This window comes from Gopherus evgoodei, chromosome 7, assembly GCF_007399415.2.
Source record: "Gopherus evgoodei ecotype Sinaloan lineage chromosome 7, rGopEvg1_v1.p, whole genome shotgun sequence".
Classification (NCBI taxonomy): Eukaryota; Metazoa; Chordata; order Testudines; family Testudinidae; genus Gopherus; species Gopherus evgoodei.
In genome coordinates, this window is record NC_044328.1 from 49,609,169 (window position 1) to 49,623,602 (window position 14,434).

A 14,434-nucleotide genomic window follows, 5' to 3' on the forward strand; every position below is an offset into this window, starting at 1 on the left:
TCATACTTTAAAGCACAAACCAAGTACCTCTTTCTGTTTTGTGTAACCTCCTCTTAAATAAAAACATAATTTAGACATGCTCCCTCTTGCTGTCCTTTCTTTTTTTTTTTTTACTCTGTTCACTGTGATTCAAAGCCATTGAAAGTCACAAGAGTTTTTTCATCAAGTTCAGTAGGCTCTGGATTAGTCCCTTTGCACACTTATGTTGTTAGCCCTGACACGTGCAATGCCAGCTAAGGGCCAGACTTCGTAACTCTTACTCATGACGGTGAGCACTTACTCACTCATACAAGTAGTCTCAGTGACTTCAATCAAATGAATAAGTGCACACCAGAGTGAGTAAGAGCTACACAATTGAATGACTGGAACCACAGCTTCAGTTAGAGTGCTTAGAAATATTTATCCTGGATGAGATGGTTGAAAAAGTGCTTAAGTCTGAGTTTCTCCACAGTGGTGTTATTGATATGTTCCACTGTGGTAAATAATTCAGGTTATAGTCTGATAGAACTAACTGAATAAACTTAAGCCCTGATTCCTGCAATTAACTCCATGCAGATAGATTCCTTTACTCATGTGGAGTTACTTCAGTGGGAACCAACTCACAGTTCCATCCACACAGTGTCAATTAGTTTGAAAAATATTAAGACTCTCTCTCCTCTCAGGCAGAGTAAACTAATATTAAGGGAAGAGCAAATTTACAACCCAGATTGATGATTTGGGTACGCATATGCTTTAGTTTCCAAAAAGCACATTTGGTTCAAAAGTCAGCTTATGTGTTTGTCCCATAAACATTTTGAAAGCTGAGCCTTGTGTTTTATGTCCATTACCAATGTGGAATTTCTTCCCAAAAAGGCAGTTCGGGCCCCTGGGTAGGATACTAGCGTAGCTGACATGGATTCTAGTCCTAGCTCTATCTTTGACAGTGCAATTGCCCAAGTTCACACTGCCTCCGTCTCTTCATCTATCAGCTAGGGATACTAATCATACTTATCCACCTTCGCGAAACACTGAGTTTTATGAATGAAAAGTCATATTGGTGAGAAGTGCCAGTACTTATGCTGTGTCCTGGGTGTGCCCAGTGCTGTGTGGGCCAAAACTTCACTGTATCTAACACCCAGACCCTTTAGGGGAATTTCAAATTGCAAAACAGATAATCATCAGCATAACGAGTTCTAAATACTAAAGAATCAACATTTATCCTTAAAAACAAAATAGATTTGATTAACATTTCCACAAATTGACTAGTGATTTTGGAGCTTCACATGCTGGGTGCTCAGTCTGAGACAGCTTAAAGAGGTCTGATTTTCAAAGGATGAGTGCTCATTACTTTCTAAAAACAAGAAAACCAAACCAAACAAACAAAGAAAAACCAGGCTGCTTTAAGGTTTCCCAAATTGGGCATCTAAAAATGGAGGCTCCCCTAATCACCAGTCACTTTTTAAAATCTCGGCCTTTGGTTTTACATGGCATCTTTCAATATTTCAGTACCCAAACCAACTACACATATTTCTGTTCTCTGGTATGACATTAAAATCCAAACTAGAAGGAACATCTTTTGCGTAAGAAAATGAAAATAAACAGGACTATTTCTTCAAAGGAGTTGATTTCAGCATGATGCAAGTAATAGTAGAGTGCCCCTTGTGACATTACAGCACCTCCAGGCTTTTCAAGGTACCAGGCACAACCAAATTATTAATCTCCTGAGGGCATGGATTCCCTCAGAAAACCAACAAATCCTGGAATCACTAACACAGTGAAGCCTTCTTAACTATTTGTCATACATCATTGTATCTCTCTTTCTAAAGATTCCCTGGTTATGAAGAAAACCTTAAAACAAAGATGACAAATGAATAGACATGTTAAATAAATAAAAACCAGCTATGCAGTGACTGACGACTACCAAACCTTTAGAAGATTAAAGAAATCTGCTGTATACCATTTATGTCATCCATAATTATATCTCCATAGAAACATGAAAAACCACCCAAGTTGATTACAGTATAAAAATATTCAACTCATACGAGATTAACTATGCTCTGAAGAGATATATTTATGAGATCTCCATTGCATGGTAAGACTTTAATGAAGGCAACATTTACAAAATTTTCCTGCTACAATGAAATTAGGTTTGTGATAGAAAGAGGTGAATTTCAACTCTGCTTGGGAATTAGATTTATCTCTGCTGCCCCCTTAAGAATACTGACCAGCCAATGGGAATGTTTCCCTTGCCCACACAGTTATCTAAATCTTGAAATAACTGCCTATAAAAGGAGTCACTTTTTTCTTCTATTCCAATAAAATGTGGCATCTAGTCAGCCTGTAATTGCAATACGTCTTACAAGACTCCAGAGTGAAGTAAAATATTTGCCACTATCAAGCTGAGGTGTGGGAAAAGGGTTAGAAAAGACACTGATACAAATTATCCTTCTTGTATTCTGTTTTTAACCCAGCTGAAGGTGTCAGATGATCATTTTCAGAGGAGAAGTTCAGTAAAAAGGGATGGTACCTCTTTGAGAGCCATTATGCTAAATATGTCATTATTGTCAAAGCAACGATCACAGCCTCCTGAAAGCACAAAACCCTATATTGCCTGACTCAGCAGATGGTTGGAATGCTTACATCCAAGGAAAGAGAACAGGTAGTTAGAACAGTTTAAAGCAGATTATTTTTTTAAAAAGAAAAATTAACTCTTGGAAGGCAGATCGCCACGGGCCAGCTGGCACAACTGTACAACTTTATTCTAAGCAGGCACACAGTGCATCACAACTTCTTGCTCGCTGCCAATAACTAGTTTTTCTTTTAAAGAAGCAAAGGCAGCTTTTAAAAAATTATGGCAACTAAGATATCTCAAAACTTTGACATGCTGAGAATGTTTTCACTCCAGTGCTTCCAGGGGTCATTTAAAGAATTCTGGAGGTCAAGAGTGATTTGAACACCTGCTCGGCTGTCTATTGAATTACTGATCTAGTAACATCAAATATATGGCCTAGAGAAACAGGAGACATACTGTAAAAACTGTTGATGATGATTATAGGAGACACTGTGTGCCATTTATCTGATCAGTATAATTTGCATGAGAAAAACATCTTTGGCCTTTTTATTGAAACCTTTACTACAGTAGATAGCTGGGGATGCATATTTTACAACCCAGTGCATTGTTGCTGAAAACACATTCACCCACAGGAGCACAAAACACAATTAGACTATTATGGACTACATTCACTAAGGATAATAGAACTGTATATTTCATTTTGCTACAAAGGGCTCTATTATCCTCTTTATTTACACCTCATGTAGTTTTGATTTTTCTGTAATTTAGATGGGAATTTGATATTGCATGACCCTCATGTAAATTATACAAAATTGTTGTTCTTGCCCCTGGAATTGGGTGCACATCTTAGACCACTTGGCAGATGTTAGGACCACAATGCATGTCCAAAAGGGGGGAGGGGGAGAAATTATCTTAAATGATCAAGTTAATTTATAAACAAATGGAAATCTCGAAATTTGTTATGCAGCTTTAACTTCAGCTACCAATGCTCAGCAGATTACTACATGTCCCTGCATATATACTCATATGGGCCCAATAACCATAGTGTCTGAGCACCTCACATATATTAATCATTAACTTATCCTTGCAACATCCCTGTGAGCTAGGGAAGTCTCATTCCCATTTTACAGAGAGGAAACTGAGGCACGGAGAAATTAAATGATTTACCCAAGGTTACACCTGAAGTCTGTGACAGAGCTGAACCCAGGTCTTCTGAGTCCCAGCCAATAGCTTTAACCATAAAACCATGCTTCCTTCAATGACCTTACTAGTATTAAAGGGGCAAGGAACATTTTTATAGCAGAAAATTATTCTTAAACAACCTCTCCAATGTAGGAAGCATGTATCTTTTTCCCCCTTCAAGTTTATTTACTGTGGTCATTGTAGGCAAATACTATTTAAGACAATAAGGCCATAAATCAGCTAGTGGAGTTTATGGCTCTATTCCTGAAGGGTTTTGCTTTTTGGAGGGACCAAAATTAACAATCCTCATCTCAGAATATGAAGCTCCAAAGTATGTCCTCATCCCATCTACCATTAATATGCAGGGACAACAGCAGCAGAGAACACTGGGCATTGGGAAGGCCACAGAAGAGGGCAAAGCTGCCTTACAGTGGCGAAATAGATACCACATTAAATCTCTAGAGCACATGAAGGCTTGGGCTGTCATTTAATCAGTAAAATACTTTGCATTTCCACAGCATCAAGCTACAAATTAATCCTCACAGCAACTAAACGAGGTAGGTACCATTCCTCCCATTTTGCAGATGTGTTTAGTGAGACACAGAAGTTATGTGATTTGCCCAGGGTCACAAGGTAAGTCAATAGCAGAGCCAGAGATGAACTGACTGACCAGTAGTGTGCTTTATCATGCAGAAAATGCTTTCAATTTCACTTTCCACCTTAAATTCCTCATTCAGCACATACTGCCCAAACAACCCTCCCACTGCCTCTGGCACACAGTGATTCCAGCACATGCTCATGCATTCTGAAGGGCATCTGGGCAGACTGCTTTCTTGACTAAGCAACTAACTTGTCAGTCGCTCAGAAGAGGCAAATGTGCTGGGAGTGACGACACCTTATGCACCTCAAAATTACATTTATATGGCCACCATTTTTCATTCAAGCACTATATAAAGTCTAACTGTAAATACATATAGCACAAGAAATTAAGTGACACAGGAGAATTTTAAAAAGCTAGACTAAAACCTTTAATCTGTAATCCTTAGCCAATTTTAAAGGGCAAAAGATCTTATTTAATACAGATTACTGGTGTTGCTCCCATTTCTCTAATCTGCATACTGACATGTGTTTAGTTTACATATTTGTTTGCAACTTAATTATATTCAAAAATGCAAATCCTGGGAGCATTAGGACCTATCACGTAGCTCTTAATCTACTGGGGTCCATAAACAAGGCAAAGAGACAACATGAGGGATCTGAGTAGAGTAACATAATTAAAACGATGTGGGATTCTATTCCCTTGGCATTAATACATCTTTTGTAGAATCTCCTCTTCATGATTCAGCATTTGTAAAAGGAATCACATAAAATGATAAGGAATGGAGCGTTACCGGCTCTTTGTGGGGTACTAGTAAATTTGGTCTGTGAAGGGAAGGGGGGCTTCTAGAAGGATGAGTGCAAACACATTGATTTCTGATGTCTATAGCAACTCCTGTTTTGGGGGGTTTGTTTTTTTTTGTTTTTGTTTTTTTTGTTTTTTTCCTGAACAGAGGTTCAAATTGAATTTATATCTGCTAGTGCAGATAGAAGTTATGACCAAGGAGAAAATAGGTTTCACTCAAAATATTTTCTGATCAGATGGCCTATAGATCTCAGGTAGCTGTTTTAGTTTAGGCAAGTTGACAAGCATTTAATTGCTAATTTTGCCTAGGACTGTTACAGTTTGAAAAGCTTTCCTTGTAGATTACATAATTATATTTTTCTAAACAAAAAGTACACAGCATTAGCAGGTTTAAATTATGCAAGCCTATTCTTTTGTCTTTTGTTGTATTGTATTCTATTGTCCTGGTAAAACAATATGTGCTTTAATTAGCAAATATCAGTAAATAATTTACTTGCTTTTCATACAACGGAACAATGGAGCCGATTTTCACATACATCTACTGAGCATGTACAGTGGGTTTCTTGCCAGAATCTTCCATTGTTCAATATCTGTATCAATTTGCCCATCATTCACAACCAACACTGTGTAGTGGAGAAAGAAACTAAAGTTCTTAGCTCGCCAGTGGCAGCCCCATCACAATACACCCCAAAAGAGGCTAGTTTGTTCAGACAGAATAAAATACCTTGAAAATGAAAACAAACTCTATTATGTATAACCCTGGCACCTTCACATAGAAACATGGATGACTGCCAAATATTAATGTCACTGGATAAATGCTGTAAGATACCAATGTCCTTCTGACCTTCTGACTACATTTTAGCCACAAAATAAAAAGCTCAACTTGATATGACACTATCAATCCCACATATGTCTGGTCTCTACAGGGTTAAAACAGGGTGTGAACCCACACACACCAACACAAAGAAAAATCTCTTAAATCAAATATGTATGATTGTTTTAAGACGGGAAGCATTGTTATTTTGAATATGAATGAAAGGGCCAGAATAAGCATTTCAAGAATATTACAATTATGCATTTCCCAGAACTACATCTCTGGCAACTAATGCAAATATCGCTCCCATAATAGTAGAACTTGTTCATGAATAAAAGCACATAAAGAACTTGAACCAGAACACTTTCTATATCATAGGCATATTGTTTAAATATTATTAAAAATGCAAAACCTATGTATGCTTCACTCTCCTGAGCCAATACAGTAATTATGATTAAGGGACAAGCAGCACAAAAAGAGCCAATTTATCTTACTTGTGCTTAGGAATACTATTGTGTAACTAAGCAACTACAGACAAAATATAGTCTAATTAATTCACTCCTATGCTTATTTAAAAGACACAATTAGAACATTTTTATTTTCCAGCCTGCACAGTATCTCAACATGCTTGAGGGTGTACCATGTAAAGCCTATTATTCTCAAAAGACAAGAGTTTAATGTTTAGTGCCACAGATCAGGCTGGGAAAAGCAACTATGGAGCGCAGTGGGTGCATTTTACAGGCTGAATACACTGAGAAATGAAAGGTAAGGGGGAAAAAATCTGCTTAAGTGACCATAGACACCAGATTCCTGGCTAATGGCTAGCAACATGTGGCTCTACTGAGTAACGCCATTTCCCTCTTCTTTCTTTGCCAATGTTACTGGTAGTGAGAGAAACAAAAATATAAAGAGTGGATATGCAACTACCAAAACCATGATCTTTTATGATGAATGTCATATCTCTAACATTGCTATTACAGTGTACCTGATTTCCAGCACTGCATTGATTTGAGCAACAATACTTTTCAAAATCATGCTCATAGCATCAATTGCCAAGCACCCTTTAATAATTGTACTCTGCATATTTGTTGACTTTATTGATGTGGCTAGACCTGTGTGCAAGATACCCCTTCTGAAGCCTAAGAGAGGACTCAGTTCTAATTTCAACTAAGAGAACACTGATCCCTACATATCTTGAAAGAAATCCATAAATATGCAAGCGACATAGCAGGTTTTCCAAGAAAGGTAGCAATACGTGACCATGCGTATGAGACTGCAATCAGTTGCTTAAGGCCCAGATTCTGCCACCCTTACTCACTTGAGTGGCACTTACTCATCTAAGTAATCCCATTGAAATCAAGAAGACTCTTCAAGGAGCATGTTACTGCTCAGCATCTGTAAAGGTGAAAGAATCTGACCCTCAATAAAAAAATTATAAACTTAAGAATGTAAGAACATAAGAATGACCATACTGGGTCAGACCAAAGGTCCATCTAGCCCAGTATCCTGTCTTTCCACAGTGGCCAAAGCCAGACCCCCAGAGGGAATGAACAGAACAGGTAATCATCAAATGATCCATCCCCACTTAAGTGATCTACTTATTCCCACCTTCTGGCAAACAGACGCTAGGGACACCATCCCTGTCCATCCTGGCTAACAGCCATTGATGGACCTATTCTCCATGAACTTATCTAGTTTTTGTTTGAACCCTGTTATAGTCTTAGCCTTCACAACATCCTCCGGCAAGGAGTTCCACAGGTTGACTTGCGCTGTGTGGAAAAAATACTTCCTTTTGTTTGTTTTAAATCTGCTGCCTATTACGATTTGGAAACTTGTTGCTTTCCAAAACAAGTCAGCCTTCTAATTATAAATTACACCTTTTCTTAACAGAGTAAAATTTAAAAAAATTAGTCTGAAAATGCAAAATACTGTCTGATGTGTAATAACAGGGTGGTGGCACTGCTCCCCTTACTCATGTGAGCAACTCTTACTTATGCAAGCTACTTGTGTTAGTAAGGGTTACTTGCATGAGTGAAGGTAGAAGATCAGAACATCATTTGGTAAGCCAGACTGAGACAATGATCTCTAGTAAGACTAGATTTAGATAAATTCACTTAAATTAGTTTATAATGAATGGTACCATATAAGTACAAGTAAAATTAATAACAATGTATTCAAAAGAGTGATATTTCAGACTAAGAAAATTAATATTTTTAGCATGTACACTCCCTATCAAATACCATGCCTACATTTAATGAGTTCTGCTTTTCATATTTTTTTTAAGAATAGGCTAATTAATGCTGACAGGTTTAAAATCATGAAAATACAAGTTGTTAACAAGCATTCTACTCTAGAATATCCTCCCCAAAAGGGTCAATAGTTTTACAGGGCCAAATTGTCCCTGCTGTGGCTTCTATTGGAGAGGGTTAAATGAGCAGAAAATCTTCAGAAACATTTAGCTACAATTCTGTTGGGTTTGTGGGGTGTGATTAAGCCAATGTGGCATCATCCCCAGTTTCACCAGACTCATGTGAGCACCACCCATTTGGAGCTACATGGTGCTGGGGTGTGTGTAAACTGAGCTTCGGAGCGCTTGAGTCAGGGCTGTAGATTTGGTGGCAGGAAGGGTTTGGAGGGGGTAGAGTCAAGGATGCTTTCATGGCATCAGTTCTCTGCAAATCCATTGGGAACCTTCCCTCCCCTGCCCCATCAAATTACACTGATCCAGCCTGCACTGTTTTATACAAACCCCCACATGACACACTCAAGTGTCCTTGAGGCCCCAATCCAGCAAAGCGCTTAAGCACATGCTGAGCTATCATCATTTGAAGCCAGTTGGACTAATCACAAGGACTAGTCCTGTGCTCAGTTAAGCGTGTGCGTAAGCGCTTTGCTGGATGGGGCCTAGAGAAGTTGGCTGTGAGGCATTTCCAGAACTTCTGGCAACATGACTCCCTATGGGGTATCAAATAGTAGTGTTGTGAATGCCCCCAAAACCTGAAAGCTTTCCCCATGTGCAGAGCTGGAGGACACCACCTTATACTATGACAGAAGGCAAACCTCACCCATCCTGCCCAGCTGATGAGAGAAAATAGTGGTGTGGTACTTTCACACAATGTCAGCCCTCCCACTGCTCTCACTGACATACATCAAGAGTGCACAGAGAGAACATCAGCATAAGCCTGACCTACAAGCTCTGTTCTGCTCTCATTTCCATGTCTCTAAATGGGGTTTCATGGGTATAGCCACAGAGATTAATTTTGTGACGTTAATACCTACACTTGCACCTAAGGAAGAGACTGATCCTGCATTTGTTACACATTCAAAATTCAATTTGTGGTCAGCTGAGTTTTGTTTGCTTGATAGTATGATGGTGCTCTACTGCCCCATCCAGCATGCTTAACTATAAGCATATGAGTAGTTCTATTGGCATCAAGAGAACTGCAAACATGCTTAAAATAGAGCCTGTGCATTAGAAAAATCCAGTTTTACCAGCGCAGATGGTTAAATATAGATATGGCTGAAGGATAAACGGGATGTTAAAAGCCTTTTGTATACACCCACCTCTGATTAACTCAAATATTTGGCAATCAGATAAAATATGCCATCAGTAATTTCTGAATAACAGAATCATTACACACCCACTTCGCGATTTCCTGTATGAGTAGCCACTGACTGAATATTACAATGGTAAGAAATTGTTCATTAGTAGTGCGGACACCACATTTCTAAAAGGCTGGTGTTACTAATCCTTAACCTAGTGAGGACATCTGCTCCTGACAATAATTATACCTCTGACTGGCTTGATCAACAGTTTAAGATCAGACCAGTTGCTCTGCTAATCAACAATTTTACTCACAGCAAGTGCCTCTGTTGACCTTTGACATCACAGAAAACCTTTGATACAGCAGATTTACAATACACATAAAAGTGCAACCTCACTTTATACCAGTTTTCCTAATGCAAGATAGGGAGTTTAAATCCATACATTTTCTTAAACCAAGAAGGATGTCTTCTCTATAGTTATAAATTACCTGTATTTCAAGAATAGCATTTCCATACACAGAAGACATATAAAGGGTTACAAAACATCTCTATTCTAAACACAGCCCTGCCTGTGCTTTAGAAATAGATGTTGCTGTCATTTACAAAAAAGAATTACTACTCTGGTTTAGTGACTTAAAATAACTGTGCTATATACTAATACAGTATGCAAAATGTTTCCTTAAGTAACACATTGCCAATCAGTATGCAGCCTTTTGTCTTTTAGCTGCACATTTATGAACAGAATTTATCATTCAAAACTATTTAAATCAATGATAAAAATCATGTCAATGTATATAAACAAGTTAATGGAGTAAGTGAAAACAAAGCACATTTCTTAATGGGAGTGTTATGTTGCCCTCTCTAGGCCCTGGCTCTAAATACTAGTTTCTGTAGGCTCTCTGCCAAAGAAGTATCTCTGTGAGCTGTTGCTATTTCTTGCTGCTGCTGCTACTTTGCTAATGAATGACTAACTTAGGCCAGGGGGAAAATGACATCACTGGGGTGTAAAATAGTACTGCATTAGGAAACTTTCTACCTGCTTTACATTTGTCATAATTATTTTATACAATGCAATAACCATTTGCATAATTCCAAGGCATGCCATTATCTCAATTGAAAATTGTTTTCATATGGTTGAATAATTCAGAATGACATCAGTTAAAGCCCTAATGAAATATACAAGTATAATCATACAGCTAATTACTACCAGTGTTTGCATTTTTAAAAAATCAAATCATGCATAATATTATGAATGTACATGCAGCTGAGAATTACTGCATAGAAAGAACATTCTTACATGTAATGGTAGGATTAATTTTCTCTGATGTTCATACCACAGTAACATGAGCTGATCATTAAAGCATATTAAAATGATTTGTGTCCCATTTCCCACCCCCTCTCATCCAAATCTTTCATTTAAAACACTCTCACACACAGGAGTATGGCTTCTAAATATTCACCACCAGCAATTTTAGAGCATCCATCCTTCACTGTCATCTTTTTTTATCCTTAAGAAGAGGGTCTTCAATTTAAATTGTGAACACAGAAATTAAAATAGGTAAGTGGTAAACTGAGAAGAGGATTAAAAGAAATGTTTCAAATACATTTTCAAAAGAAGTTACCACAAAATATCTAATAAAATTCAGAATGATTTCCTGTCTGGTTTAGCAGAATGTCTATTACACTTGTAGTCTTTTCTGGATATTTAATCCTTGCCTTTTCCAGATTACAGCCCATGCTGAAGTAATAAATTTGAAAAGCAAATAATAAGTAGTAGTGAGGGGGAGGGGAAGACAGACAGCTGCACAGGAAAGTTGGACAGGGGGAGGGGGCAGAGGCACTTTCAGTAGAAGAGAGGTCAACCTGTTAATGTTTTTCAATACTCTCTCCATGCTCCAAAATGTCTTAATTATTGACATCAGAAAAGATGGGCAATTTAAAAAAAAAAGTAAGACAGCAGAACTACATATTTATCTCAGAAGAAGCAATTTATAAGGGAATGTTTGAGAGGTTACAGTAATTAAGTAGCATGTAATAGGAATGGGTAACTCGATACTTCGAGGTGGAGGGGAGAGCTTGAGAAAAACTACAATTAACTCCATCAGACTATAGACTGTTGAAGGAATTGGCAGCTCAGATTGTACAGGGGCTTATAGTGGAAATAAGGAAGGCTTCCCGTCATTTCCCCTCATGCTTGCACTTTAGGCAGCTGAAATATTATTGCAGCCACATCTGGCTATTTCTGAGCGCTTTTGAACTGGCCATCTCTCCGCATAAACAGCGCCGTTTGAACACCACACTGAAATAGTTCCTCAATAACACAGTGCAGTCAGCTGACTAGAGTAGCCAGCAAAATTGCGGTCATACATGAAATTACAGAGCTAGAAGAATACACTCTAAACGCAATCGCAATCTGGGCTCCAGACCTTGGCTTTGCACTTCTGGGGTACTTCTAATCAGACTTTCCAGGATGAAATTGACAATGGGTTCTCCCTATTAGAAGTAATTCAGGGGGACTGTAAAACGAAACAGCTTGACTTCAGCATTAGTCTTTAACTCATTCCCTTCCACGCACCCGCCGGTCTTTCTGGAAAATGTCCACTTTTTTCATAGTAATTTTAAACTAGAACATCCAGTGAAATACACCAGAAAAGAGAGATCGTTGTTAATGCTTAACGTGTTTGTGCTGGTTACATGACTGCTTTGAAATACGCCCAGGCATATCTGCAAGTTATTTGAATGTATTATTCCAGTACCTGTCATTTATCACTTTATACAACACGTCTTTGCCAGCTCAATAGCTTTTGATCTCACTCAGCCTCCATTTCGTAATTTCCGCCCTCTTAAACATATCAAATACTGAAAAAATGTTAACAATATCTAAATCCACCAAATCCCCCACTCCTCAACCAGCCACTGAAATCAGGGGAAGGAGACACAAAACACCAAAGCATGTGACGTTCACACAGCAGCAGCAAGAAGTGGAAAAAAATCATTTAAAAAAATCCTTAAATCCCCCCCCCAAGTTATTTGATTGTGGCTTTTTTAAGAGCATTGCCCCCCCCGGGTGGAGCTGCCATCGAAACTCTTACGATGGCAAACAGCTCAAGTCCCTGTTTGTGGCACTACCCCTTTAAAAGAGCCTTACGTTGCCTGCAGAAGGGAACATTTCAATCCTGTCCTTTAATAAACATTACGGGAGGAGGGGGAGGAAAATCTGTACAGATACACACAGACGCGCGCACACACAGACAGACAGAGTGAGATATGTTTACCACCTCGCCATGGTCACTATTTCTGCCCTGGGGAGTATCTTCTGGGAGGAAATAAAGTTTGGAGCTGGATAAAAGTTGCCGGGTAGTCCTCTCTTCCCACAACAGCTGGAGCTCCGCTATGCAAATCGGATCCTCTGGCTTACATCTTACAAAGAAAAAGTCGCCAAGGGACAAAATTCTTGGTCTGCCTTCAAGGTGGAACTGAAAAGCCTTGTAGAAAATGTAAGGACCGTGCAAACCACACGGAGAGCCGACCCACTGCAGGGAATTAAAAAAAATCAAGTCAATAAAATAAATAGAACCATCATAATAAATGAGAGACACTCGTATAGAGATCACACACACACATACACAGAGGTTTAAGGTGGGAATACCATTATCTAAAATAAGGAGTCTGACAGTACCCAGCAAAGAATCCCCCCACGGGAAAAATAATCATCATCACTGTAATAATAATAATCTGTGCCTATGTATGATCAGTGAAGGAATTTTAAAAGGGGGGATGTCATTTGGGGGTGCAGAGGGGGAAAGTTTGCTGGAAAGTTTGTGGGCGGGTGCCGGGGGCTGGGGGGTCAGGGCTGGGGGGGGCCAGGGCAGAGAAGCGGAGGAGAGACGAATACCTGGACTGAGTTGGGCTCCATCTCGACGTTCTGAATTGATTGAACTCAACATTCTCTCCAAACTTGTTGGCTTGAATGGATTGCATCAGGTCCTGGCAGGGTAAAGCTCTCTCCTCCAGCAGCCAGCCCGAACCCTCAATATAAAACCTGAACCTCGCCTTCCCAGCTCACCCAAAATGACCAGAAAAGCAGCCCAATATTTCTCCTATCCTCCGATTTCCAAGAGGTGTGGAAACGGCGAGTTTTTTCACCCAATTGCTGCCGGATCAAATTGGCAACATGGGACGGGGCTGAGTCAAAGCATAGGACAAGGGCGGATGGATCAAGGCAAAATTGAGATCTAAATCCTGAAAAAAATATTGCAAAGCTGGAGCCTGTGTGGGGACTTGAATTTATTCCTGCAAAGCCCCAATGATGATGGATAGGGCCATCGTTTCATTTTTGATAGGCAGAAAAGCTGTCCTGTTGAGCTGCGGATCTGACAGGACCTACTTGTATATGTCTAATATAAAGAACATTTCCTGCAGAGATTCTGGGGCGCAGCTCGTCTTTCTAATTCTGTTTAGCAGATTTGCCTTTATTAGACATGTAGATTTGTTTGATAGTTAAATTACGCTCTCTCACTGCCATATTTTCAAGGAACTTAATCTGTTACATTAGCTGCTTGATGCCTGTTTTCTGTGGGAAAGGGAAGAAAGTGGGTTATCGATTATATAAACATATAAATATTAATGCATTTGTTCGCTTTGGAAAAAGAAGACTAGACTAATGAACACACACACACACACAGAGTCACTGGATTTTGCAAACAATATTGAACGGGCAGCTACTGTATATAGGGGATGGAACAATAAACGAAGCATGATAAATCAATACATGGGAGCAGTGGGTCTTCTCGGAATATGAATTCAGGCTGCTCCCAGCTCTGCGTGTGCATTCTTTAATTTTGATGTATATACATTAGTACGTGTTTACAATGCTGATCTCTGCCAAGGGCGATCTCAAATCATAATGTGTTTATATAACCAAGTGCTGCAGAAATAC

At 39.0% G+C, this 14,434-nt stretch overlaps 1 protein-coding gene across 1 annotated transcript in view; it reads right to left on the minus strand.

Annotated features, from left to right (window-relative positions):
* Positions 1-13,545, minus strand: part of ARID5B (AT-rich interaction domain 5B) — a 145,137-nt gene extending 131,592 nt beyond the window's left edge. The window contains exons 1-2 of the mRNA XM_030570593.1: positions 13,391-13,545; positions 12,774-13,028 (exon numbers count right to left, since the gene is read on the minus strand). Of these exons, the coding sequence (XP_030426453.1) occupies positions 12,774-13,028; positions 13,391-13,411 (276 nt within the window). The 5' untranslated portion in view covers positions 13,412-13,545. The remainder of the gene's footprint in view (positions 1-12,773; positions 13,029-13,390) is intronic.
* Between the last annotated feature and the right edge of the window lie 889 nt (positions 13,546-14,434).